The sequence below is a fragment of the Lactuca virosa genome, chromosome 3 (assembly GCF_052849685.1).
Source record: "Lactuca virosa cultivar CGN04683 chromosome 3, Lactuca_virosa_CGN04683_v6, whole genome shotgun sequence".
NCBI lineage: Eukaryota > Viridiplantae > Streptophyta > Magnoliopsida > Asterales > Asteraceae > Lactuca > Lactuca virosa.
In genome coordinates, this window is record NC_136428.1 from 80,141,640 (window position 1) to 80,169,607 (window position 27,968).

General features: G+C 34.9%; 4 protein-coding genes across 4 annotated transcripts; all 4 read left to right on the forward strand.

Annotated features, from left to right (window-relative positions):
* On the forward strand, positions 1–4,005 carry LOC145166080 (uncharacterized). The gene is made up of 7 exons (XM_079085007.1): positions 1–252; positions 504–1,308; positions 1,598–1,680; positions 1,775–2,489; positions 2,592–2,674; positions 2,768–3,764; positions 3,867–4,005. The coding sequence occupies exons 1-6, from the start codon at positions 139–141 to the stop codon at positions 3,755–3,757; spliced, it is 2,790 nt and encodes a 929-aa protein (XP_078941133.1). The 5' UTR covers positions 1–138; the 3' UTR covers positions 3,758–3,764; positions 3,867–4,005.
* Positions 4,006–11,469: 7,464 nt separating this feature from the next.
* LOC145166081 (DNA (cytosine-5)-methyltransferase CMT2-like) lies at positions 11,470–17,240 on the forward strand. The gene is made up of 21 exons (XM_079085008.1): positions 11,470–12,327; positions 12,585–12,619; positions 12,707–12,815; positions 12,924–13,031; positions 13,331–13,453; positions 13,535–13,622; positions 13,699–13,883; positions 13,970–14,035; positions 14,123–14,374; positions 14,461–14,519; positions 14,805–14,871; positions 14,983–15,312; positions 15,410–15,478; positions 15,563–15,649; positions 15,733–15,820; positions 15,950–16,062; positions 16,149–16,247; positions 16,332–16,375; positions 16,466–16,535; positions 16,619–16,722; positions 16,813–17,240. The coding sequence occupies exons 1-21, from the start codon at positions 11,656–11,658 to the stop codon at positions 16,988–16,990; spliced, it is 2,946 nt and encodes a 981-aa protein (XP_078941134.1). The 5' UTR covers positions 11,470–11,655; the 3' UTR covers positions 16,991–17,240.
* Positions 17,241–17,403: 163 nt separating this feature from the next.
* On the forward strand, positions 17,404–18,691 carry LOC145163714 (Leucine-rich repeat (LRR) family protein). The gene has a single exon (XM_079082506.1). It carries the CDS (start codon positions 17,404–17,406, stop codon positions 18,571–18,573), a length of 1,170 nt encoding a protein of 389 aa, XP_078938632.1. The 3' UTR covers positions 18,574–18,691.
* A 3,860-nt stretch (positions 18,692–22,551) lies between these two features.
* LOC145162427 (early nodulin-like protein 3) lies at positions 22,552–23,328 on the forward strand. The gene is made up of 2 exons (XM_079081573.1): positions 22,552–22,747; positions 22,856–23,328. Exons 1-2 carry the CDS (start codon positions 22,564–22,566, stop codon positions 23,302–23,304), a joined length of 633 nt encoding a protein of 210 aa, XP_078937699.1. The 5' UTR covers positions 22,552–22,563; the 3' UTR covers positions 23,305–23,328.
* Positions 23,329–27,968: the final 4,640 nt, after the last annotated feature.

The window sequence follows — 27,968 nt, forward strand, 5'->3', positions numbered from 1 at the left end:
GGGTTTGATGCTTTGATATATAAATGTCGTTCTATGCTTGCGCGCCTCCTCGTTGCATTTTGAGTTTCTCATTCATGTTCGATCGAACTTCTTCAAATTGAAGCCCTAATTTTATCCCAGTTCGCTAATAGATTAGTCATGGATTTCCAAACCCTTAACAGAAGAGAACTTCAAGCTCTCTGTAAGCTCAACAAAATCCCTGCTAACATCACCAGCATTGCCATGGTCGAGGCTCTCAAATCTCTTAAGACGGTTAGTTAATTGATTTCAATCAAATTCGATTCTGCATCTTTTCTGTTCTTATAGTTGAATCATGCGTTTTATGTATTTTAATGACTAATGTTTTCATATATCTTGTGATAGCGAGTTTTTCATTTTTATATAATTGGTTTCTGCATTTTCGTATTTTGGAACTCCATTTCATCCGCATCTAATCAGTAACCATTTACATATAATTTTTTTGGTGTTGATTTGGAGACTGATGTTTGTAAATACATTATCAGGTGGAAGGGATTGAAGAGTTTTTGAATTCTTCAAGAACAGAAACTGTCGGATTGTCAATTGAATCGCCTGAAAGAATTGAGATTACATCACCTAGGGTTCCTCGCACAAGCTCTAGAACTTCTTCACGAAAAAAGGCAAAGATTGAGCTTAATGAAGTCCTGAAAACTCCATTGATTTCCTGCACCAGAAAGAAGGATCCAGAAACTTCTTTCCATGATGTGGCAAATCAACTGAAGGAGTGTGAAGTTATTGCAAAAAATGAGAGTTTAGTGAATCATGAGAAGAACTGCATACCAAATACACCTGTGGAAACATATAGCCAGATGAAGGTGACTAAATCAACTCATAAAGAAACTGTGAAAAAGGAAACTACTACTACTGTACAGAGAGCTTACAGCACAAGAAGATCCACAAGGTTAGGTGCAAAGACATCTCAAGGGGCAGGTGTAACATCTAAAGAGGATTTGGGTAAGCCCTTACAAGAGAGACATGATGTTATTGTTTTGGATGAAAGTGATGAAAATTCAAAGATTGAGAAGGTTGTGCATGTGGACACTACATTTGAAAATGAAAAAGAGAAGGTAGATTGTTGTGAAGAGATAGACAATTTAAAGTTGAAATTAGTTGAAGTCTTTGAGCAACTTGAGGAGAAAAGTGGCCATGTGGACAATCTAAAATCAGGTGCAGAAGGCATCTGCAATCCAAGTGAACTCACTGAGCTGGAGCCCTCAAAATTGGATAATCATAATGTTGATGAGGTGATGAATGTAGAGTGTATAGAGGAGAACATCTCCGGAAATACGGGTAAGTTTCATTATTCTCTACTCCATATATTTAAAAATCTTGAGCCCCAAAAATCCATCAACCTCATGTCTCTTAAAGTCTTGATTGCTTTCTTGACAACACTTGAAAAAGGAAAAATATACCATACATACATGCTCAAATAATTAGTCTTTAGATTTATGTAGATATATAAATAAAATGTTACTTGTGCACAACATTATAAATTTTAACCAAAGTGTATAAGTCTTTTTCTTTTACTTCCTTTCAAAATGAGATTTTTCCTCATCTACATTTTCTGTGGAACTATTAGTTGATTTTGTGAATCCCAAGAGGCAAAAGGTGAGCATGAGTTTTGAAGGTGAAGGTGGAGAACCACAAGAATCTTTAATTGAGGTAATGTCTATCATATCTTTTCTGTAGCTGTAATACATAGTATAAAATTGGTTTTATTGATTTAGAAACAGTTGTTTTTGTTATACGTTATTAGGTTGAAAAGATTCTGAATCCTTCAAGTTGTGAAACCAAAAGGATTGAGGTTACTTCACCCAGGGTTACTCGGAAAAAGGCAAAAATTGATGTTAATGAAGAAGTCTTGAAAACTCCATTGATTTCCTGCACCAGAAAGAAGGATCCAGAAACTTCTTCTTTCCATGACGTGGCAAATCAACTGAAGGAGTGTGAAGACATTGCAAAAAATGAGAGTTTAGTGAATCATGAGAAGAACTGCATACCAAATACACCTGTGGAAACTTATAGCCAGATGAAGGTGACAAAATCAACTCATAAAGAAACTGTGAAAAAGGATATTACTACATCTGTACAGAGAGCTTACAGCACAAGAAGATCCACAAGGTTAATTGCAAAGACATCTCAAGGGGCAGGTGTAAGATCTCAAGAGAGACATGATGTTATTGTTTTGGATGAAAATGATGAAGATTCAAAGATTGAAAAGGTTGTGCATGTGGACACTGCATTTGAAAGTGGAAAAGAGAAGGTAGATTGTTGTGAGGAGGTAGAGAATTTAAAGGTGAAGTTAGTTGAAGTCTTTGAGCAACTTGAGGAGAAAAGTGTCCAGGTGGACAATCTAAAATCAGATTTAGAAGGCATATGCAATCCAATTGAGCCCTCAAAATTAGATAATCTTGATGCTGTTGAGGTGATGAATGCAGAGGGTATAGAGGAGAATATCTCCAGAAATACGGGTAAGTTTCAAAATTCTTGTCTCCAAATATTTAAAAGTCTTTTGCTTTTACTTCCTTCAAAATGAGATTTTTCCTCATCTACATTTTCTGTGGTACTATTAGTTGATTCTGTGAATCCCAAGAAGCAAAAGGCGAACATGAGTTTTGAAGGTGAAGATGGAGAACCACAAGAATCTTTAAACGAGGTAATGTCTATCATATCTTTTTTGTGGAGCTGTAATACATATAAAATTGGTTTTATTGATTTAGAAACACTTGTTTTTGTTATACGTTATTAGGTTGAAGAGATTTTGAATCCTTCAAGATCTGAAACTGCTGAGTTGTCAATTGAATCTCCTGAAAGGATTGAGGTTACATCACCTAGGGTTACCCGGAAAAAGGCAAAAATAATGGCTGATGTAGAAGTCCTGAAAACTCCATTGGTTTCCTGCACCAGAAAGAAGGCTTTATCACCTTCTTCTTGCCATGATGTGGCGAGTCAACTCACTGAGTGTGAAGATGAAGATATTGCAAAAAACGAGAGTTTGGTGACTAAATCAACTCCCCAAGACACTGTAAGCAAGGATACAACAAGTGAACCCTTAGGGATTGTGAATGATTTGGGTAATTCCATACTAGAGAAACATGATGATGTTGTTTTGGATGAAAATTCAGAGATTGAGAAGGTTGTGAATGTTGTGATGAATGAAGTTGATAATCTAAAACCAGATTCAGAAGTTGATTTTGTGAATCCCAACAAGGAAGAAGAGGTGAGCATGGATTTTGAAGTCCCTGATGCTGGAGAAGCACAGGGGTCTTTAATGGAGGAGATTGGTGTTGAAACAAGACATGAGTCATCAGTAGCTCATGTTTCTCTTGTTGAAGAAGAACACAACCATCAATTTTCAACAAATGCAAATGATGATTTTATTAAAATGACTGAGGTTTCAGACAACATAATTGAAGAGAATGAAAAAGAAGTTGTAGTGGATATGGATGTGGATGTGGATGAGAAGGCTAAGGCTAAGAGTGTATTTGATAAAAATAGTATAAGGCAGTTAAAGAAGAAACTGAAAGCAACTTTACTTAATAGCCCACCTCCAACATCAATAAGGATTAAGACTGAGGATTCAGACAACAAGGATATAAATAAACCACAGGTTGTTGTAGTTGAAGAGAATGAAAAAGAAGATGCTAAGAGTTCAAATAATAATAATGATACTTGTAGTCTGAGGCAGCTGAAGAAGCAGCTGAAAGCCATGTCAGTAAAATATAACAGCAGTCATTGATGATAAGGTTAATATTTTGTAGTCAAACTATTTTTATTTTTGTAGTGGGATTGATTAAAGATATTGTTTTGACTAATTTAATTTTATGTTATTGTTAACGAATGAGCAGGTGACAACTACAGAAATGGACGACTGAGAGCTATCTTACCTTACCAACGGAAGTATGCAAAATTTTGACATTTTCACTCTTATTTAAAATAGTCACATAAACTACAAAATACATGGCTCCCAAGTTTTGAAACATAATAGAAAATATATATATATATATATATATATATATATATATATATATATATATATATATATATATATTATCCTAATTGATGCCTCTATCGTCTCATAATTTTTATAAGCTCTTGGTTTCTGTTCTGACATCTCAAACTCGGACAGATGAAGGAAAATAAATAATCTCTTATTGGTAAAGGATCTTTGGATACTTTTACATGTCAGAAATCTCACTCTAACCTATACAATATTATTAACTAAACCTAAAATACAACTCTCACACACAGTGTGTACACAAAACTCATAGTAAACAAATGCCAGACTCAGAAAATATTGGAATCCAATATATACAAGTTGCAAAGAAAGGGACGAGAGTGATTTAGGGTTTTCTCTAACTGGGATGATGAGTTATGAGAAACCTCGTACATACATGAGAAAATAGTCATCATGTATCAAGTACAGTGTTTGTCGCATAAGATCAAGAGGAGTATTAACCAATTTATATGATCAAAGCTCAAACTACTTCATTTTTAAGGCAACAACTAATGTAGTATGAATTTTAAAAATGAAGTAGTTTGAGCTTTGATCATATAAATTGGTTAATACTCCTCTTGATCTTATGCGACAAACACTGTACTTGATACATGCTGACTATTTTCTTATGTATGTACGAGGTTTCTCATAACTCATCATCCCAGTTAGAGAAAACCCTAAATCACTCTCGTCCCTTTCTTTGCAACTTGTATATCTTGGCAACAACTAAGTTTTTAAGAACTAAGTTTTTAAGTTTTCAAAATACACGTTTTCTTCATTAAAAACTTAGTTCTTAAAAACGTTTTGACAACTGAAACTTCACTTCTACAACTACCGGTTAAAATTATATCATCAACATATACCAAACAAAAATCTAGAAATGCCTCATCTAAATTTAGAAAGAAAAAAGAATAATCATTTTTTGCTTTGAGCAAAACCAAATTCAATCAAAGATGAAGTCAATTTTTTGTTCCATTTCCTATAACCTATAAAAGGACTTTACTAATTTACACATGTTTATCATCTCTTAAAAAAATACATATAAACATCCTATTTAAGAGATCTATACAAAAAAAAAAAAAGCATTTATAACATCAAGTTTGATATAAATTAAAGTTAAGATTAACAATCATACAAAATATGCATCTTACAGTTACAAGTTTAGCAACTGGAGTGAAGATTTCATTAAAATTCAAACCTTCTCTTTGATTGTAATACTTAATAACAAACTTTGTTTTATACCGCTTAATTTCGCCATTAGATTTGTACTTAATTTATAAACTTGTTTATCCAACTGAGTTTTCTCTCATTGGGTAAACCGATAACGATCCAAGTCCTCTTCCTATTATTTAATGCCTGTAAACTAATAAGAATCTACAAAGAAGTAATAATAATATAGAGAGAAAACGGCTAGGGTTACATTATTGATAGAAAACGGTAGAGAGAAAACGGCTAGGGTTACATTGTTGCTAGATAACTGTACAATACAATGAAAGACAAATAAGTCTAGAGTTAATCAAGCTAATGGCCTAACATAAGGCCTAATACAAAAAGAGCCCAAAATATTATTATGCTAATATCCCCCCCCCCCCCCCCCCTCAAACTCACAATACGGTGGAAACAAACATTGAGAGTTTGTCTTCAAAGAAACGAAAATGAGAATCTGAGTGTGCTATGCAAACATTCATATCCGCAAGCAACCAAACAATATACATTCCTGTAGCGGCCAACAATCTTCATCGAAGCAACAATACCGAACAATCTTCAAGAGAAGCAGCGGAACCAAAGAACCTGCACGAAAACATCCAAAAAAACAAACAATCTGCATAAAGACAACCAAAACCAAACAATTTACACGGAGACAGCCAAAACCAAACAATCTGCATAAAAGCAGTCAAAACAAAACGAACACTAAAGATAATACCGACAACAGCCAAACAAAGAAAACCCAATATGCAAATATGCATTACACTAAACTAATGTAACCAATCCTCCTTATTCAATTTTATTAAACTAATGTACTCAATCCTCCTTATTCTCTTTCCCTCCCTCAAACTCACAATGCTTGAGCAATAAACATTGAGAGTTTGCCAAACAACAACATTGAAACAAAAACAAAACCCAATGAAAAATAAAAGTAAATTAGAGATGCGAAGCAAAAATAGAACAAAAGCAAATATAACCAAACAAATACAAACCCGAATCGGAAATGGAAGCTACAACTGCAAAAACAAACAAAAGAACTCAAATCGGAACAAGAACGCTAAAATAAAACCAAATTAAATATTGTTGAAACTAATATGGATCAAATGATACTAGCGGAAGTGGAAGTTGCAACTAAATTTACCAAACCTTAAAAAAACAATCTCATTTTTTAATAATACCAAATGAAACATAACATCTATATTTTTTGTAATACTAAACTTAAATAAAAAAAACTATTAAAACCCTTAACAAACCATGTTCATAACAAGAAGGTAAGACAAAAACATTATAATTGCTCTTTACATAAAACGATATTCTTGTAAAAGTAAAACAAAAAACTTTTTTTAAGGTTTAATAGGACGACGTAGATTAGACCAATCATTCAACATAATAAAACCTTTTTTAAGAAGCTTTCAAAATCAACGGAAAAAAAAACATGAATTCAATCGGAAACATTAAGAATAACAAGAGTAGGAAAATTTTGACGACCAAGGTTTTCAAGAGCTCCGACAACAAAAGAAAAATGTAATAAAACCTTCGATTAGGTTTCATAATGGAAAGGAAATTATAATAAAAGAAAAGTGTAATAAAAGCAAACTATTACCAATCAACGAATAGAGGCAAATACCTTCAACAACCAAACAAACAAAACTTCGAACAATAAAAGTGTGGCGCAATATGATAATCGCGACGAGATATCGACGAAAAAGGATATTTTCGCGGCGGCGGCAAGATATCGACGAAAAAACCCAAATTGTGGCGCAAAGAACCCCAAAATGCGACGCAAAATATGAATACTAGAAATAGTCGAAACCCCCAAAAAAGGCAAAATCGAACAAATAAAACCAAACAAAATACAAAACCCTAAACAGATCAGAAAATCATATTAAAAATCGTGGCGTGGTGCATAAATTATGACGAGATTCACACAGTCGCATCGAAAAATATCGATCAAAATGTATTTTCACGGCGCGATATAATAAATCATGACGCAAAACCGACGAAAAACAAACAAATCAAACTAAAAAGTGACGAAATAATTAATAAAACCCCACCTCAAAACGACAAATTTAAACAAAATGAAACCAGAAGGCATATAGAAACGAATAAGAAAAAACATTCCAAACAATCATAAAAGACGGAGCGAACATAGCTCTAACTATGTAAACTAATAAGAATCTACAGAAAGCTAATAACAATATAAAAAGATCACAGCTAGGGTTACATTGTTAATAAAAAACTATAGAGAGAAAACGGTTAAAATTACATTATTACTAGATAATTGTATAATACAATGAAAAACAAATACGACTATAAATATAAAAACTATCTAGTAATGTTATAGGCTAAGATAGAGTCTAATATAAAATGAGCACAAAAATATTATTATGCTAACAATGCCTACATTTGCTAATTTATAGTTGTCAACTTCGTAAGGTTCATTTTCTTTATTTTAATATTAGGTGTAAAACTCGTGTAATACATGAGTTGATTAAAAAAAGATTAAATATCAAACTGTAAATAATAAATATTTTTTAAAATAAAATTTTGAAATAAGGAATGAAAAACATATTAATTGCAATTTTTTATCACATTTATTACATTTAATACTTTACATATATATATAAGTATAAGTATTATGTTATTTTAATTTTAAAAATTGAAAAATCTAGAAATTGACATGTGTATATTATTTTATTTTAAATAAATCATAAAATGACAAGTGTCAAAACTTATGAGAAATTGACATGTGTCAAAATTGATCTTCATTTATTATAGTAGATGCCACAAATAAAAATCTTTAGGGTTTAATTTTGAATACCTAACTATTTTATTAATCTCAAACTTATGTTTATCCTCTATTACAAAACCACTAAAGTAGGTGCTCTCCTATCCCTACTAGACCTTTTATTTTTCTAACACAAATTATAATGTAAACTAACTTAACCGTTGGAGTGATCTCCAAGGTTCGCCTAACAATTCATAATGTTGTTACAAGTGTCGATTCGAGATCACATTCTTCGAAACATTGTCAAACTTCCCTACAAGACGACCGTAACATCACTACATACGTATTATATCAATCATACGTATTATATCAATGAAAATGGTGTTGTTCTTTATTCTTCATCATGTTATGTACTCTTCATGTGTTGTTAATTTGTTGTATGAACAAATAACAACTTTCTAAAACAACTGCAAACATTCTATGAAAATGACACATAATAAAAAACAATTGTTCGTGATACTTACCCATTCCAAAACCATCGAAAAGGCGTTAAACACACTTATTACATCTATTTACAACGATTAATTGTAGAAAAAAAATATACACAATAAACATAATTTGTAAGTTTAAATCTTTGACAAAATTGCAAGAATGGTCATTGTGGTATGTCGAAATTGTCACTTTGGTCCAAAAAAGTTTAGACTAGCATCATCAGTCCAAAAGTTTCATTTTGTTGCTAGTTTGGTCCAAAAGTATTTTATATTTTTAAAAATGACGAATTTACCCCTTTTAATTTGTTTTTTCAATTTTCTTTTGTTACAACAATGAAATAGAAAATAAAAATTAATAACAATACTACTTTATCCTTCATCTTTCTCTTTTACACAACACTCCATTTCTCCCCCTCTGTTGTGGCAGAAAAGCATCGCCGGCCACCATACCCATCTTGCTGAAAACGCCGATGCCACTACTGTCGGTTGACGTCATCGTCGATGCCACCACCGTCGTCGCCGTCAGCCACCACCGCCTTCAGCCCACATCGTCTCCCCCACCACCAACCTCCGACAGATCTGAAAGCCACCATCATCTACAACAAACCCTAATCGATTCCCACCACTAGAGACCATTTTATCACCTTCTTGGTTCGTCTTCTCCACCATAAACCATGTTCATAACCCCCATTTTCGACAACTCCCATTTTCGACAGAAACCATCACAAACTTCTGAAACCCGCTGTCACCTTATCTCATATGGATTAGGGTTTTCGGAGAAGAAGGACGGCGGAAACAGAGGGTTTTCGACGACGAAGAAGAAGGGTCGTCGTTTGGGAAACCCTAACTCGTCGGATCTGAAAACCCTAACTAGTCGTCGGATCTAAGAGAAACGAGACTCTTCGAAAAAGGAGAGAGAGACGGATGCGTCGTTTGTGGCTCGAGTTTTCAGACAAAGTTGTCGTCGGGTTGTGAAGACGGCGACGTTTACAGATTTGGAATGTCGTCGATGTCATCAACGCATATCTAAACTCTAGAACTTGAGGGTTTTCAGATCAGACCACTTTGACATCGTCGATCTGGGTTTTCACGTCGTCGCCGCCTTTCGTCTTCTTTGGTACGTCGTCGCCTCCATTTGTAACTAAATAAACTAAGCGGCGCGAGATGAGGCTCGCCAGATTTGTAGCTCGATAACCTCAACGACGCTGGAAATCGAGTTGCCAACAAAAGATCTGAAAATCGCCGGAAAAATGGGGGCTTCTTGTTCGCCGGAAAAATGAGGGTTTTCAAATCGGTGGTGGTGGTGGTGTTGTTTATATTCGCCGGAAAAAACTCGCCGGAAAAAACGAGGGTTTTCCGGTGGTATTCATATTTTCTGGCAGTAGTAGTGTTCATATCTTCCGGCAGTAGCGGTGGGTATTCTAGAGAGAGAGAGAGAGAGAGAGAGAGAGATGCTATATTTATTTTTCTTTTTTTTTATTTTTAATTAGGAAAGTATAAAATTAATAAAAAAAGTATAAAAAGAAAATATCAAGAGTAAATCCGTCATTTTAAATATTTTCAAAAAAAATATGACCAAAAACGCAACAAAATCAAACATGTAAACTATTGGTTAGTCAAAACCTTTTTGGACCAAAATTATGGGGGAAACAGACTTATTAAGGTAATTAACTTTTCGGTTTGTTCACATCTGGATAGCTATCTTTTTTTTGTACATATCAAGGTAACGAACTTTTTGGAAGTGTTTACATATGACCATTATGACCGGCTGTAGCAGGTTACATCCGGTCATAACGGTCATATGTGAACACTTCCAAAAAGTTCGTTAACTAGATGTGTACAAAAAAATTAGTTGCTCAGATTTGAACAAACCCAAAAGGTAAGAGTAAATTACACAAATGATCATTGTAGTTTGTGTAATTTGTGTGTTTGATCCCTAACTTATTTTTTAACTCGGATGATCGCTACTGTTTACTTTTGTCGTGCGTTTGGTCCCTGTATTACCTCAAAAAGACTATTGAGCCCTTTTTATTTTATTTTTAATTAATTTTCTTATTTATGTATTTATTTTTTATATGTTTAAAAAAATTAACAGACCCCACATATTTGTATCTCCTCACCCTAAATCTAAAACCACGTTTGAGAAATTTAAGCTGGGTCCCACCGGTCACCATCCCATCTCTCATCCTCCTCAAATTCTATTTCTTTCCATCTTTAGTGACATCGACGTCTTCACCATCCATTCCTTTTTCAGTCCTTCAATTCCGACGAACCAACACCACAACCCTTCTATTGGGTTGTGGTGGTGGAAAATTCAATGAAAAGACAGTGGGTTGTGGGTGAGGAGATACATATATGTGAGGTCTATTAATTTTTTAAATATATACAAAATAAATACATAATAAGAAAATTAATTAAAAAATAAGTTAATAAGGGCACAATAATCTTTTGAGGTAAGACAGAGACCAAACGCACAACAAAAATAAATAATAGGGATCATCCGAGTTAAAAAATAAGTTAGGGACCAAACACACAAATTACCCAAACTACAGGGACCATTCGTGTAATTTACTCTTACCTTTTCAGTTTGTTTACATCTGGGTAACTATTTTTTTTTTTGTACATATCTTAGTAACAAACTTTTTGGAAGTGTTCACATATAACCATTATGACCGGATGTAACCTGCTACAGCCGGTCATAACGGTTATATGTGAACACTTCCAAAAAAATTCGTTAGCTAGATGTGTACAAAAAAAATATAATTAACAGACGTGAATAAACAGAAAAGTTAATTACCTTAATAAGTCTATTTCTCAGATCATTGTTACATTTTTGTCTTAAATATTTGTTCTAAATATCTGATTTTTAAAAGCATAGTTGCCGAGTTGGAGTTAAAAAAAGAGTTGGAGGTTTTTTTTTTGTTCATAATGGTATATGATAATGCATCATGGTCAAACTTCATGAGATGGAGAGATCTAGAGAAAGATTTGAAATGAAAAGAAAAGAGGGGCGCGGGGGAAGTAGGTGTGAGAATGTAGATCAGGGAGATTTTGAAACTCAAATTTTATTTTTATTTTATTTTTATCGGTGTTGCCCCATTTAATTCCCGATTTGGCGATTTCAGTATACCAAATCACCCTCACACTTGTCAGAATCAAACTCTATTTCCCATAATACCCTTCTCATCTTCCCGTCTCAGTGGAGTCAACCAGAGATGGTTGGTAATATTGATGGCAACGGCGGCGAGGGTTCTACTTCTACTTCACATCCACCCTCAAGATCTCCACTATCGCCGCTGTCTCCACACCCATCTTCTATAACATCCGGCACCGGCGAAGAGGGTTCTAGCTCCCATCTACCCTCAAAACCTCCATTATCGCCGTTATGTCCACAATCATCTTCTCTCCCAAGCTCAACAAGCCAAGACACCCCGGCTGCGCGTTTAGCCACCGGCGGCGAGGATTCTTCTTCCCATCCACCCACAAAACCTCCAATTTCGCTGTTGTTTCCGGAGCCATCTTCTGTAACAGCAAACCATGATTCCCCGCCTGTGCATTTCGGCACCGGTGGTGAGGGGTCTAATTCCCGTCCACCATCTAAACCTCCACTATCGCCGTCACCTCAACAGCCATCGTCTATAACAGCAAACCATGATACCCCGGCTGTGCATTCCGGCCAAATTTCACGCAGACGGTCCCCTAGACTTATTGACTGTAATAACGGCGGCACAGACAGTTCTTTTGACTTTAATAACTTTCCGAAGAAAAAGAAGGCTCGGACTACTGAACCTTTTTCTTCCCTCCCCAATAATGTCTCTTTCTTGATCGGCGATCCAGTTCCCGACGAAGAGGCTCGACGGAGATGGCCTTGGCGTTACGATTGTGGGGTATATTTTTGTGTTATTTTTCTGTAATTGCATTCGCTTTATAAATTCTTTTTATTGCTTATTGCATTCGAAGTTGAGACCGATCTTGAATTAACTCGATTTATTATTGCCCTAATCACTAAGTCATATGGAAACGTATTCTTTTGTTTGATTGTAATAATTAATCTGATTAACTGTCGTATGTCTGGAATTCTGGATTTATTAATCTAAACTGTCGTATGTCTGGATTCATTAATCTAATTAATTGTCCTATGTAGGAACTCAAAAGCAAAGGTCGCTTCCCAAACACCAAGTCAGTGATCACTCTAATGGTGCAATTAATTTCATATGCAGTATCAGACACTTGTTTTTCTTGTTAATTAGTTACTTAATGATGCAGCAATGATAATGGAAATGAGGACAAGTTGGTTTTGAATGTGAAATGCCATTATTTACAAGCTAATATCGAGTCACATATATTTGATCTTGGTGATTATGCATGTGTGAAGGTAATTTTATCATTTTTATCACTTTCCATATACTAACATTAAAGTGGCTATAATCCATTAACAAGAAGTCAAGAACATAGTTGCTTATTGTGCTTATTTTCCTTTCAGGGTGAAGAAGGTGGCCATGATCATGTTGGTAGGATACTTGAATTTTTTAAGACAAATTCAAATGAAGATTTTTTCAGAATTCAATGGTTTTACAGAGCTGAAGATACTGTAAGAATGTTTTGTATACTTTTCAAATGCATTGAGAGTTTGAGACTATGACACATCACATATTTAATTTTATTTTTCTGCTAATTTAGACTATAAATAACAGCTCTCTATTCCAAATGGGGTGCTTTTAGAATCCTGTATGAAAGGAAATCTGCAATGTAATATGTTACTTACATAACTGTTATTTATCTATGTAGGTAATAATAGAATGTAATCTAAGGTAGTAAGGTGTATGAAATTAGTATTTTTGTAGCATATCCACCATATTATTGTGTCATGAATGCATTTTATTTCTTCAGGTAATAGGAAAAGATGAAGCAGCATCTCATGACAATAAGCGGTTGTTCTATTCTACCTTAAAGAATGACAATCCATTAGATTGCATTCTCTCAAAAGTCAAAGTACTCAAAATAGCACCTGGTGTATGTTCAAAACTTATAGTTCAATTTTTTTTTATCTTGTTCTTATACTCATAATTCATGTCTTGCTATTTTATTTCACAGGTAAATTTGAAGTCTATTCCACCATGTGATTATTATTATGACATGAAATACAACATAGATTACTCCACATTTTCTACAATAGAAGATGGTAAGTCGTTATTATTAACACATTAATGTCATTTTTATGCTTCATTGTGCCTAACATTTTTTTTTGAATGTTACAGATGTTCCATGTATTAAGGAGGAAATCCATAATAACGGAAGCAATGATACTAACATAAATGGAACAAATAATAATTTAAAACCTAAAAAATCAGAATTGTCACTATTAGATATGTATTCTGGTTGTGGGGGAATGTCAACAGGATTATGTTTTGGAGCAAAGGCATCTGGGGTAGATCTGTCAACAGTAAGATACAATGAGTTCATTTAATTTAACTTAATTTGTCCCTTTTTTGTTTTATTTTACCAATTTGTGTTGAAATTTATATGTAGAAATGGGCTGTAGATGCCAACAAAGATGCTTGTGAAAGCTTGAGGTTAAACCATCCAGAGACACAAGTCAGTAGTAACATTTTGCTTTTCTAAAATCATTTTCATGAAATTAAATTTTTATAATTTTACTGATTATCCATTCTTGTTTTACAGATTAGAAATGAATCTGCTGAAGACTTTCTTGACCTAATAAAGGAGTGGGACAAACTCTGCAAAAAATATTCAGTCAATGAGGATAAAGATGAAGATCAAGATCAAGATTCCATGTTGGCTGAGTCAGCTGATGATGTCAGCATACCCTCAAAGCCTGATCATATTGTTGCAGAAGATGAATATGAAGTTGAAAGATTGGTTGATATATGTTATTCTGATTTTGGTAAAAATAAACGTGAGCTCAAATTTAAGGTATGCTAAAAACGTTGTGTAATTATATATATTACTATTTTAGATTTTGAATTTGGAATTAAGTTTTCTAAAAACAATATTTTCAGGTGCGTTGGGCTGGATATGGTCCAAGTGATGATACATGGGAGCCACTTCAGGAGTTAAGGTAATGTATTTATATGTTTGAGTAAATTACGCATATGGTCCCTATAGAACGTTTATAATTTAAAATAAAATACGTTATAATTTAGAAAATAGTTTAACGATAAAACTAAGATTAAATTACAAATTTGGTCCCTGTGGTAGTGTTTTTTTTGGGTTTGGTTCAAGGGCTTTTTTGTAATTTACTCTATATGCTGTGAACAATTTTGTTGTAGAAGTAGAACGCAGACTTTACTACTACTACCTACTTATGTTTTCCATAATTAATTTTTATTTTTCTTTTTCATAGCAACTGCGAGGACAAGATTCATGAGTTTGTCCAGAAGGGAATGAAGGCAAACATATTGCCACGTCCGGTATTAATATTAATAATTAATAAATAAACAAATCCCTTAAACTAATATTTGCAACAATACATTATGTTTATTATAAAAAAGAGTTATTTCTTGTGTTGATGTTGCTTGCAGGGTGATGTTGACATCATCTGTGGTGGCCCACCATGCCAAGGAATAAGTGGTTATAATCGCCATAGAAATTTCGAATCTCCTTTAGAAGACGAAAGGAATTATCAAATTGTAGTATTCATGGAAACTATAAACTTTTTGAGGCCAAAATTTATTCTGATGGAAAATGTGGGTGACATTTTGAGATTTGCAAATGGTTGCCTTGCAAGATACGCAATCAGTTGCTTGGTTCGCAATTATTACCAAGTACGCCTTGGGATTATGGCGGCTGGTTGTTATGGTCTCCCTCAATTCCGCTTGCGTGTCTTCTTGTGGGGCGCTCATGCTGACGTGGCAAGTATTTTATTATTATTATTATTATTATTATTAATACTATAAAAAGTACAAACCTAAAAATTATAAAATGATTTGATAAGTATTTACAATGCAGAATCTACCACCATTTCCACTTCCGACTCATGATGCCATCTTTAAGTATGGGCCTCCAACTGGTTTTGAGGTGCTAACTCTGGTTAATTGAATTCAGGTTATGGAGTGTTTTTTTTGTCTTTTTTTACTAATGTGGTTTTATATTATATTGCAGCGTAATGTTGTTGCTTATGATAAAGGGGAATCACGGGATCTTGAGGAATGCGTTCTTCTTAAGGATGCCATATCTGATCTTCCACCTGTATAAACTCTTTCTCTCACTTGTTGATGTTTGCTATGAATGAAAGTAGATTTATTAATCAAGAAATAGCAACATACTTTCAGGTCTCAAACTCTGAAATTCGTGATGAAATGAAGTATGGAAGTGATCCAGAAACCGAGTTTCAGAAATATATTAGGGCCACAAAGTCAGGTGAGTTTATTTAATGTTTTGTTTATTGGTCACATGTAATTATTATACCAATAATATTCAAACATTTCTTATGAAATGAAAACAATAAAAGAAAAAGAAAAAGCTAATTTTGATTCCAATGTGGTGCAGATATGTTGGGAATCCCTTGTATAGAGAACCATAAGCCTAAACTACACGATCACCGCCCTAAAGAATTAAACGAGGATGATTATTTGCGTGTTTCTCAAATCCCAAAAACAAAGGTTATTACTTACTTTTAGTATGATGGTGTTGTGTTACTTTTTTAATATGCTTTAGGTTTTTTCTAAAGTTTTTTATTATTTTTTAGGGAGCAAGTTTTAAAGATCTCCCCGGCATTATTGTTGATGATGATTATACTGTAACCAGGTTACCTGAAGCCGACCTCATGCCATCTGGAAAACATTGGGTAATTTAAAACTTACATTCCCTACATTCTATCTTTTTTTTTTTTTTTTTTTTTTTTATAAAAATCATATTTTTATTTATGCAGGTCCCTGATTATGCAATAAATTTATTAGAAAGGAAGAGTGCAAGGTGAGAAATTCTGTCGAATTGTGTAGATTATTATTTATGAATCTTGTTATCTTTCTCGCATTTCATCAACTTTTTTCCAATAAAATTTAGATCTTTTGCACGTTTATGGTGGGATGAGACTGTTTCCACTGTTTTCTGTTTGCCAAATTTTCGTGTTGAGGTAATTTTTTTATTTTTCTGAAATTATAAAATGCCACAAAGCCATTTTATAGGGTTATGAATTTGAATTTTCTTTGATTTCAGGCTGTTTTACATCCGGAACAAGATCGGGTCCTGACTATTCGTGAGAATGCAAGGTTACAAGGTTTTCCCGACTTTTATGCACTATGTGGTACTGTTAATGAAAGGTATAACAAAACTCTCTTATTTTTAATAGTTGAATATTTCTTTTTATACTTTTTATGGGATTCCAATTCCGATTCCGGTGGGAGTTGCAGATACCGGCAAGTGGGTAATGCTGTGGCGGTTCCGGTTGGGCGTGCACTCGGTTATACACTCGGAATGGCATTCCAGAAATTGACCGGAGATGAACCTCTGACCACTCTCCCGCCAAAATTCTCACATTCTACCACCATCGCCTTGTTGCAGCCGCCAGTAGCCACCACCATCCCTTAATACGCTGATTGGAATTGATGGCATTAAACAAGAAACAAAAACATCCAATAGAAATAGAGAATTTGATGTTCATGTATTTGCTTTTTGACTTTTTGGGTTCTAATTTATTTATGAATTCCTTTGTATTCAAGTTAACCTTCCATCATCTCAAACGGTGGTTGTCTTTCTCTCTTAACCACTGATCGAAAACAACATGGAAGTTGTCATCTCCTTGTCATTACACTTTTCAAATTAACAATCGATTGTTCTAGGATTTGTCTTGCAATTTATTCTTAACCTACAAAGATCCTCTTATCCTATCAAACTTTCAAACGTCAATAATTTTGTCACCCAATAACGTTGTTTAAGGATACATCTCCTTATAAATATCACATAATTAACAACATATAATTACCATTTACCAAGAATAAGAAATGGCGTCCAGAAGCTCTTTAGTTACTACCACTACTGCTGTGTTTTCCTTTTTAATTCTTTACCTCGCCAACATAACAGCCAAACACCGCCATTCCACCACCAACGACCACCACCATCATCAGCATGACTCAAGTGCATCAAACCCACGACTCCAACAAGCTTATCTTGCACTTCAAGCATGGAAACTCGTGATTTACTCCGACCCTTTTAATACAACTTCAGATTGGATTGGGCCTTCAGTTTGCAGTTACACAGGAATATACTGCGCTCCGTATCCAAACGACACAAATATCCAGACGGTTGCCGGAATCGATTTAAACCATGCAGATATCGCCGGATTCCTCCCTAATGAACTGGGCTTGTTGTCTGACCTTGCGCTACTCCATCTAAACAGCAACCGCTTCTGTGGCATCCTCCCGCTCACTTTATCGAATCTCACTCTCCTCTTCGAGCTTGACCTAAGTAACAATCGATTCGTGGGTCCTTTCCCTTCCGTCGTCATGTCCCTCCCTAGCCTCAAATTTCTCGACCTCCGTTTCAATGAATTCGAAGGGCCATTGCCGCCGGAGCTCTTCAACAAAAACCTAGACGCCATTTTCATCAACAGCAATCGTTTAACGTCTGTGATTCCTTCGAATTTGGGGTCGAGCACGGCTTCTGTGGTGGTTTTCGCGAACAACAACTTGGGAGGATGTCTCCCGCCAAGCATAGCAAACTTCGCAAACACCATGGAAGAACTGTTGCTGATTAACACGAATATATCGGGGTGTTTGCCTCAGGAGGTGGGGTTTCTTTACAAGTTAAGGGTGTTGGATGTGAGCTCGAATAAGTTGGTGGGTGAAATACCTTACAGCATTGCAGGATTAGCTCATTTGGAGCAGCTAAATTTAGGGCATAATATGATGAGTGGGGTGGTTCCATTGGGTGTTTGTGAGTTGCCTAATTTGGTAAACTTCACGTTTTCGTACAACTATTTCTTTGAGGAAGAGGGTGTTTGTGGGAATTTGACGTCGGTGGGGATTGTGGCGGATGACCGGAGAAACTGTCTGCCGGAGAGGCCTCTTCAGAGGAGCAAGAAGGAATGTGATGCAGTGCTTGAACATCCTGTTGACTGCTTTGAGCTTCCCTGTGGTCATACTCATATTCATGATGCTGGAAACAGGCATTGATAACTTGTACCGTACAACACGCTGATGCTCTTCCTAGGATTTTTAATTATAGAAAGAAGTCATGTTACTAATGTATGTATAGTAAGTTGTATAAGTATAGTAGGACATGATATTTGTAGCTCCATCGACTGTTGAATAAAATACGTAATTAAACAGTGACACTTGTCAGCCTGCCTCCCTTACCATTTTGCAAAAAATATAAGCTTTCCTTTCATACTAGTCTAGTTATATGTTGTTATAGTTATGTGACTAAATATACTGAATTTGTTAGAAATTGTAGGTGCAAATAGGGTGTTTTCTACTTACGAATGGGTTTCAAGATATTCAATATGGTTAATCCTTAAAAACATTTTCAGTTTTGGGTTACTAATTAAAGAGTATATGGAATATTCAAAATCTTGACAAAGTGCCAAAAGTTGTGTTTTAATTATATACACATGTATTAATACATCTGAAAATAGGATAAAGGATTGAAGAAAATGACACTTTCCGGTTAGAAAATAGATTCCGGAAAAAACGTCAGACAACTTAAAATGCTTAGGCTATTCGGAATGGTCTACACGTGAAGATGTGCCACCTCACCCAAAATATTAACTCACAGACCATTGGAAATGATGTTTACTAGTGTGTGAGTGTGTACGAGAGAGAGCCTTGTGACTGCCCGTAGACCAACTCACGCCAACTCACACTCACTAGGTATAGAAAATAGTGTTTCACCGGTGACTTGATTGCCACATCATCTTACGTATTGAGTCACGGACCCATTCCATATAGCCTTGGAGGCAACTTGGGGTGTGACCAATCACCAGCTTGGGCTGTCAAACAACTCGAGTTGTACGAAAACTTTAAACAATTTGTGTTGTTCCGAACCAAATCAACACATGCTTTCTTTTCCTTATTACTTTTTCCACTGCACTTCGAAACTGAAATTTTGTAGCGGGACTACCGTCAGGGGCTCTTTCCCTTAGAACCAGCAAAAGGCGCTACCCCTTGACCCTGCAAGAGGACACAACCCTTTGTCCCAATCTTTCGGGTCTGTTCGAGACCGAACTTGCCATAAGATTATGTTAAAAATCATTGTTGTAGCTAGACACCCGTAATATCCGGTTTCTGGATGTTTTTTATTTTGCAATGACAGACTTTAATTTAGTCAAGAGAATGTCTCAAGATTTTAAAGATGAGATTTGGACCTTAAAGGATTGAGATTTTGGGCTAAATGTATAAGGCATATGATTTAAACGGTTAGTTTTAGGCTAAGACCGTTTTGGGTTTAAGCTGATCGGGCCTTGCTGTCACAAACATTACTTTATTTATTATAAATTATTCTGTGATTACATTGTTTTAAAGTCAAACACGCAACCTAAACATCACTAGAAACGATAAACAGATGAAACTAAACTCCTGTAGCTTCCTTGAAGACTTCCTCCTCTTTGACACAACTATCCTCCACACTCATCTCCATGAGAATACATGTATTTTTGGAAAACATCAACATAATGTTGGTGAATGCACGAGTTTTTTTTTTATAGTTTTCGGCTTTTATTTGGTTGTATTAATTTAAGAAATCATTTTTTTTTTAGAAAAACATTTCCTAAAGTGTTTTATCAACCCTAGCTTACTATCTTTTCAGAATATCCAACGATTATATCTTTTTATATTTTTAGGATATATTTATTAATCCTAATTTACTATCTTCGTAGGATATCTAACGATCATAACATATTTTATCTACCACTCTAAGGCGTCTCTAATGGTAGTCGAATCTCTAAGGTGTTCTAATTTATTACCATGAGCCCCCATAATCGACGTTGTTTGACTAATAATTTGCCACGCCAAGACGTTTCATTGGACGTCGAATAGTGAATAATAAGAAATTTATCCTACCGGGATTGTAGCTAGCAATCGCAGGTGGGGTTGTCAGACCACGTATAGATCTATACATATCTTCTTAACTCTCGCGAAATTAACGATTATAGGTATCGGGGAATGCCGAATTTAATCAAGGCCTTTGGATGAATATCAACAGCTCACTAACGCATTGACCTTATGTATTTATCTTTTATCTTTATCATTTCTAGGGATTTCCTATAACTATCACAATATAAATCTTTTATCTTATATTTGATAATTATAACTTTTGACCTCATAAGTATATATAAGTATTCATATATATATATATATATATATATATATATATATATATATATATATATATATATATATATATATATATATATCCTAATTATGGTTATTTGAAAACAATATATTTTGACAGAGTAACAACTAGGTACGGTGCATATCCCCATATTTAACTATCATAACTTCTAGGTACTACGTTATCCTAGGTATTTAGTCATTCTAACATTTAGGTATTATCTCTTCCTAGACTATCAGACATCATAACTCTTAGGCATAATATCATAGCTTACAAGTAGGCATAGTATCTATAACAACATTATCTGAAGGCTTTAAGTTTTATAAAATGATTTGATATTTATAGATATAAATATATTTTGATAAAACCATTTGATAAACATGTATCCCCACCCCCACCCCTTCCCTCCCTTATTACATTTTAAATAGTAAAGTAGGGGCCGTGAACTCACCTTAGTCGTGCGAAACCTTTGATGTAGGGTTGAATCGGGCTCGGGACTCCGGGGATCGCTCATAAAGGTAGCAGCTTCGAGATAGAGAGTGAGAGAGAAGATTGAAGATGTGTAGAAATGGAATGACACTACCTTCTATTTATAGTTGAGTTTTGGAGGTGAATGCCGGACAAATATATGCGCGCGCCGCGCGTTATCATTGTGGCTTCACAGGAAGTTGCCACGTGTCACTCATCCACTCAACCATGTCTCTCGCAATCTACTCGAATCCGGTGTCAGGTATGCGACGTGCGGAGACGCACACATGACACGCACAAAAATATTTTGCAAAAATCATAACTTCTTCGTGCGAGCTGCGATCTAAGCCATCTCTATATTTATGTGATGATCTCAAAGGGTACTACAACTCTCATTTAGGTTGTTTTGGCTAGTTTTGAATTTCATTTTCATGCCTAACGAGGGTAAAAATAAATGATTTTACAAAAATCTTATCTCTTTCATACGAATCCCGTTTTTGGCAAACGTTTTCCTAAAGTTTATATCTTGAGGAGTACTACGAAACTCCTTTTTGCACTTTAGTCAAACTTAACCAATCTCTAAGTACCGTTTTGACATAATTAATTTTAATTACGCGGTAATTTCTATTTTATAAAATCCATAACTTTTCCCTTTGGAGTCGGATTTTTAAGAATATTATATCCTTGAGATCATGTCACCCGCCCACCCACCCACCCACCCGCGTAAAACATTTAAAACAGTAAAATAGGAGCCTTGATCTCACCATAGTCGTGTGAAACTTTTGATGTAGGGTGGGTACTCATTTTATAAGCACAATGATTTAATTAACAAATTAACATGTACAATTTTTTTTGAATTAGATTAGAATATATGATTGTTACTTGTTAGTTTCATTTCCTTAACGCGTGCTGTTTTTCAGTTAATTAAATTGTTAATTGATTAATTCAGATCAACCTTAAAACGCTAGATATATGAAGAATTTTGGCTCGACAGACACTTCAACAATGAGTAAAACATGTTTTGGAACGAAGACTGGATATGTATATATGAGCAAAGTGCAGTGTTAAAAGTTTATTTAATTATGATAAGTTGGTGAATCTTTTATCTATAGGTTGATATTGTATTTGTATGTATATAGATGACTTGATCCTGATTGTTAAGGAAAATCCAGAATTTGAATTACAATAACCGTTACAGTTTTACCAACATGATATGCGGTATGAAAATCGTGGCCTCCAACTCAGCTCCAACCAAGCGAATGAAGCGATTACCATGCATTCCAACGGTAACTTTACTTGCGTATCTATTATAAATACGCCATTTCTTCATTTCTCATCTCCCAAACACACAAACACAATTCTCATCTATGGAACACCAAATGAATCTGCTTACAAGCTTCGGTTTGCTGTTCATCATATCCGCAGGGTTCTTCAGGTCATGTTATGGCTACACGTTCCATGTTGGTGGCAAAAATGGTTGGGTTATTGATCCTCGTGAGAGCTACAACCATTGGGCTGAAAGAAACCGCTTTCAAGTCAATGACACACTTGGTAATTAGAAATCTCTCTCTTTAATTATATGTTTGCATGACTGAAAATCAAATGGTGTCAAGATCAGTTTAATGGATCGATGTTTGTGTTTTGTTTGTTGTGTTGCAGTTTTCAAGTACAAGAAAGGGATGGATTCGGTTTTGGTCGTAAACGAAGAGGCTTACCACAACTGCAACAAAACTGACCCCAAAGAAACCCTAAACGATGGTTACTCCGCCTTCATATTTACAAGATCAGGTCCCTTCTTTTTCATCAGCGGCCACGACGGTAAATGCGAGAACGGTGAAAAGTTGTGGATCGTTGTCATGGCGGTGAGTCACCGGACTCACATCGTGCACTCCACTGCCGCTCCTCCCACACCAGCATCGGCCACCCTCCCCCCAACAACACCGGCTCCTCCCAAAACAGCATCGGCTCCGATGCCATCAGCCATGCTACAAGGTACTGATAAACCGAAAATGCACGCACCGGCTCTGGCGACTTCAGGCGTGGCATCTACTGCTTTTGGGGGTTGGGTTGGTTTGATTTTAGGTTTGGGTTTGGTTTTAGGGTTTTAGAATTTTAGGATTTTGGGTATGGGCTCGAGGAAAGAATATTGTTTGATTCTGTATTTTTAAGGTAGTAGTAATCAATGGGATTTTTCTATTAATGATTTCATTTACGATTCTTTTAAGTTTTAACAAGAAAAAATTTGTGTTTTGAAATTAGAATTGGTATATTGTTTTCGTTGTTCAACATTTGATATTGCAAATTAATCGAAAGCAGAATTATATCATCTTTTTTATTTCGTAATGCACTTCTTGAGAATAATTATATTATGAACTAATTTTATGCATGTGTTTTGTATTTTGTATAGTTTGTTTCTATTAAAATATATTTAGAGTTTTATTATTATTATTTTGTAATTAGTAATAAATCTATGGGGAACAATTATAAACTGATGATATAGGTTATTTTGTAATTATTAATAAATCGGTAGAAAATAACGTCAATGATAAATGATGTTCAAGAAAATAAAAACGGTGATAAGTTATCATAAAAATGGCTTTCTTGAGTAAGTTAATTTAGAATTTTACAAAAACCAACAAAATTTACATCTCTCAAAATTTGATAATTTTTAATGGTTGAGTACAACAACAATACTGATTACTCAAGTTTTCAAAAGACACGGAAAATATTTTTATTAAAAACATCGGATATAGGAAACGTTCGCCCATTGTAAATGCATATGATGCTACTTGATAACGGGAGAATAAGCAGAGAATGTGAATAAAGAAAATGAAAAAAATCAGTATGTTGTGAATTCAGTGAAGAATAATAAGTATGTTGTGAATTCAGTGAAGAATCTCAAGAATGGGGCATATTTGGAAAAACCATATGGAGGCCTAATCAAATATTAGTTGAGCTTTTCTTTTTGAAATATATCAAGTAATTTGAAGTTGTATCAAATAGCTGTAATCATCAAAAAATCGAGGCAGAGGTATAATTAGAATGTCATGTTTGGGTGTGAATTATTGGCATCGATGTATCAATTAATTGATGATTTGAGTATTAATATATTTTGATTTCAATCTGCAAGGTAAAAACCGGGCGTACTGCTTTGTTGAAATCTTTTCTCGGTAGCATTGGTATATTTTTTATGTCACCTTCTAAAGTTCCAGAAAAGATGCTTAAAGAATTAGAAAGTTTGAGATGCAAGTGTATGGGGTGGGTAACCTCACGATAATAAGATGATTACTCTACCACATTCATAGAAGAGTTGTTATAGTCTTTTCATTTACCTATTTATTATTATTATTATTATTATTATTATTATTTTAGAACGGCAAATCTACACTACTCCTAAGTTGTTATTTTAGACCATTAATATACTTTCGCAATTCCTATTTATTTGTCTGAATCATTTGCTAAGTGGAATAGAGAATACTTTTCTTCAAGAGTTTTATGGTATCAAAGCCTATCGACCACCCCTCATGCCCATTCCTTCTTTCTTTCTTTTTCCTTCCTCCACAGCCATGTCTGCCTCCTCCTCCACCACTCATAACACCCTTCCCCACTCCCTTGCTCACTTAATCCTTATGAAACTTTTCCCCTCAAACTAGTTACTATGGAAAAACCAAATGATTCATCTCCTAACATATCAAAGTTTCATCTCCCATGTAGATGGTTCATCCACAACCCCTGTCGCAACCTTCACCGACAATGAAAAAACAACCGAAAATCTTGTGTATGCCGCTGATCATCACACCATTATTACCATAACTGTTAGGTCACAATTTTGTGGTTTGAGCTAGGCATTCATCTTGTATAGGTCTTGGTAGGCTTTGGGGTTTGTTATCGTGGTTGTAACTTTTGTGTGGCTGTGTGCGGTCGTACATGTGTGTGCGGCCGTACATGTGTGTGCGGCCGTACACCCTGTGTGCGGCCGCACACGCGTGTGTGGCTGTACACTGGTGTACTGCTGGGTGTTCTATAAATAGTAGGTGTCTGTGTCTGTATTAGGTGACGTATGTGGACGACGTATGTGTGTGTGTTTCCCAAGGTGTACCTGACATTTATACGTAATAGATGTGTGCATGCTTGGCTTTATTCTCCTTCTACTCCTTTTACACTCTGTTTGATTGTTTGCAATTCATTGATCACTGATTTGGATCTATAGATCGGGACTTACAATAACGCTACCTTATCTGAAGAGGTTGTCACGGTTATCATAGGTCTTTCAACTGCTCCTCAGATTTGGGTTGCATTGGAGACTGCTTATGGCAGGTCAGATTTGGGTTACATTAGAGATTGCTTATGGCAACTCGTCCATTGAACGGGTACACAATCTTCGCGTTCAACTTGGCCTGGTTCAAAAAGATTCAAAAACCATTGCTGGTTATGGTCGTCATTTTAAAACTCTATGCGATCAGTTAGCCGCCATTGCTTATCCGGTTGACAGCAATGATCAAATTCACAGCTTTCTCTGTAGTCTTGGACCATCTTTTGAGACATTCTCCACCGTCATCCGCTCGTCTCAACCTGCTCCATCCTTTGTCGATCTCTTGGCTAGGGCTGAAAGCCATGAGTTGTTCATTCATATCCTTCATAGCACTTCTACAACACCGGTGGCTTTCTCGGCTCAAACCTACCGTCCCTCGTCTCCTTCTCAGGGATGTGGTGGTCAGTTTTCTCATGCTCCCAACAACACCGGTGGACGTGGTGGACGGGGTCATGGTCGCCGCCCTCCACATTGTCAACTTTGTCGCCAAGATGGTCACTACGCCAATGCATGTCCGCGTCTGGCAACATGTAACTCCTGGTTCTTGGGACACATTTAATCATAGTTTATTCACTTTTGTAGTGCAACTCAACGAGTTGGGAGCCCCAAACTCGTCGAGTAGAAACCAGAATGGACGCGAGATTTTAAGTCACCTACTCGACGAGTTGAGAGCCTCAACTCTACGAGTAGGGCTGCCAGGATGAAACCCTAATTTCGGGGTTTTGCACCCTATTTAAGCATCCTAATCCTCACTTGATGGCCTCATTTCCAGCCTTCAAGTCCTAAACCCTAGATTCAGAAACCCTAATGCATTTGTGAGCTTGTAAGCCATTTTTGAGTGAACTTTGTGTGTTTTGAAGCTTGTGAAGGAAGGAGAATCTTGAGGATTCAAGGAGAAGATAGTAGATCCAAAGACTCCATTTCATCCTCATCATTTTCTGGTAATCAAGTCTCAAACTTGCTTAGTACCTTCTTACACTACAAATAAAACGAAGTTTAATGGCACAAAAAAAGTGCAACTAAAAACCAAAAAAATGTCACTAAAAACACCCTTGGGAATCAGCGACACAAAAAAAAGTGTCACTACAAGCGCTCCCACTAAAGGCTTTTAGTGGCACTTTTTTGTTGTGTCGTTGCAGCCCTTTTAGGTTTTAGTGACACTTTTTTGTGCTACTATAGCACTTTTGGTTTTTGTGACACTATGCCACTATATAATTGCTAAAATAAAAACAAGTTTTATGTTTTAGCGACACTTTTTTTTACCACAAAACATTTATATTTCAAAATTAGATCCGATGTTTTTTTCATAAATTTAAATGGAATATAAAATAATAAAAAAACAATTAAAATAATAAACGCAAAACACAAAAACATTACTTAAATTAATACTTAACTTTTTTTACTGTAATATTCTCAATATTTAATACAAAAATATATTCCAAAAAGCTATTATAAGTTTAAAATTGTGCTAGTAATTACTCAAAATATTAAACTATCAGATTTAATACTTGTTGGAAAGAGACACAAAAGTTGACATAAAGATGAACTTTGCATAGTTGCTCCTCTTATTTATCCATCTTGAACAATTCCTGTAATATAACCATAATAAATCACATAAAAATATATAAGAATATCACTAATAATCACAAAAAAAGATGTAATAATATCACTAATAATAATCACACATAAAAAGAACCATAGATCAATTGGTTATTCTAATTGAAAGTACTTACCATTGTAACAGTTACATGCCAGAAGGACCATTTCTATAATATATCCCTGCTACAAGGACCATTTTAACAGCTTCTTAAAAGACCATTTTTGTCATGTTTTCCTGGGACCATTTTTGTAACAGTTACCTACCATAAGGACCATTTTTGTAATATATTTCTGCAACATGGACCATTTTTGTAACAATTACCACAGTTGGAGTTATTTTAATCAACATTAAAAGTAAAACAGTTCATCTTTTCTTTCATATTTCATCATACTATAGCATTGTAGTTTTAGAAATCTATGTGAGCATAGCAAAGTACTTTCATTGATTTGTTGATTAAAGCACTCTACTTTCACTGTTTATCATAATCGAGCATTGCATTTTTAGAAATTAATCCAAACATAGCAACATACTTTCCCTGATTTTAGAGCATTGCATTTTTGGAAGTACAATGCTATCATTGGGTATATTTTTCAAAGAATAATGTCTTACAAATGAAAGTTGAATACTTTAAATTTAAAGAAATAGAAGTAGAATGGTATAATAAGAAAAAAAATGCATTGATAAACATCTTTTTCACTGTAAGGATTTTAGAGTCTTTGTTATAACAATGTACTTTATTGATATGTTTATTATAGCATCCTACTTTCATTTATTTCTTATTAAAGAATTGTCCTTAGAAAAAAAATCACCTAACTAAAAATTCAGATTTAACACCAATATGTCTAAACAAATTAGACTGC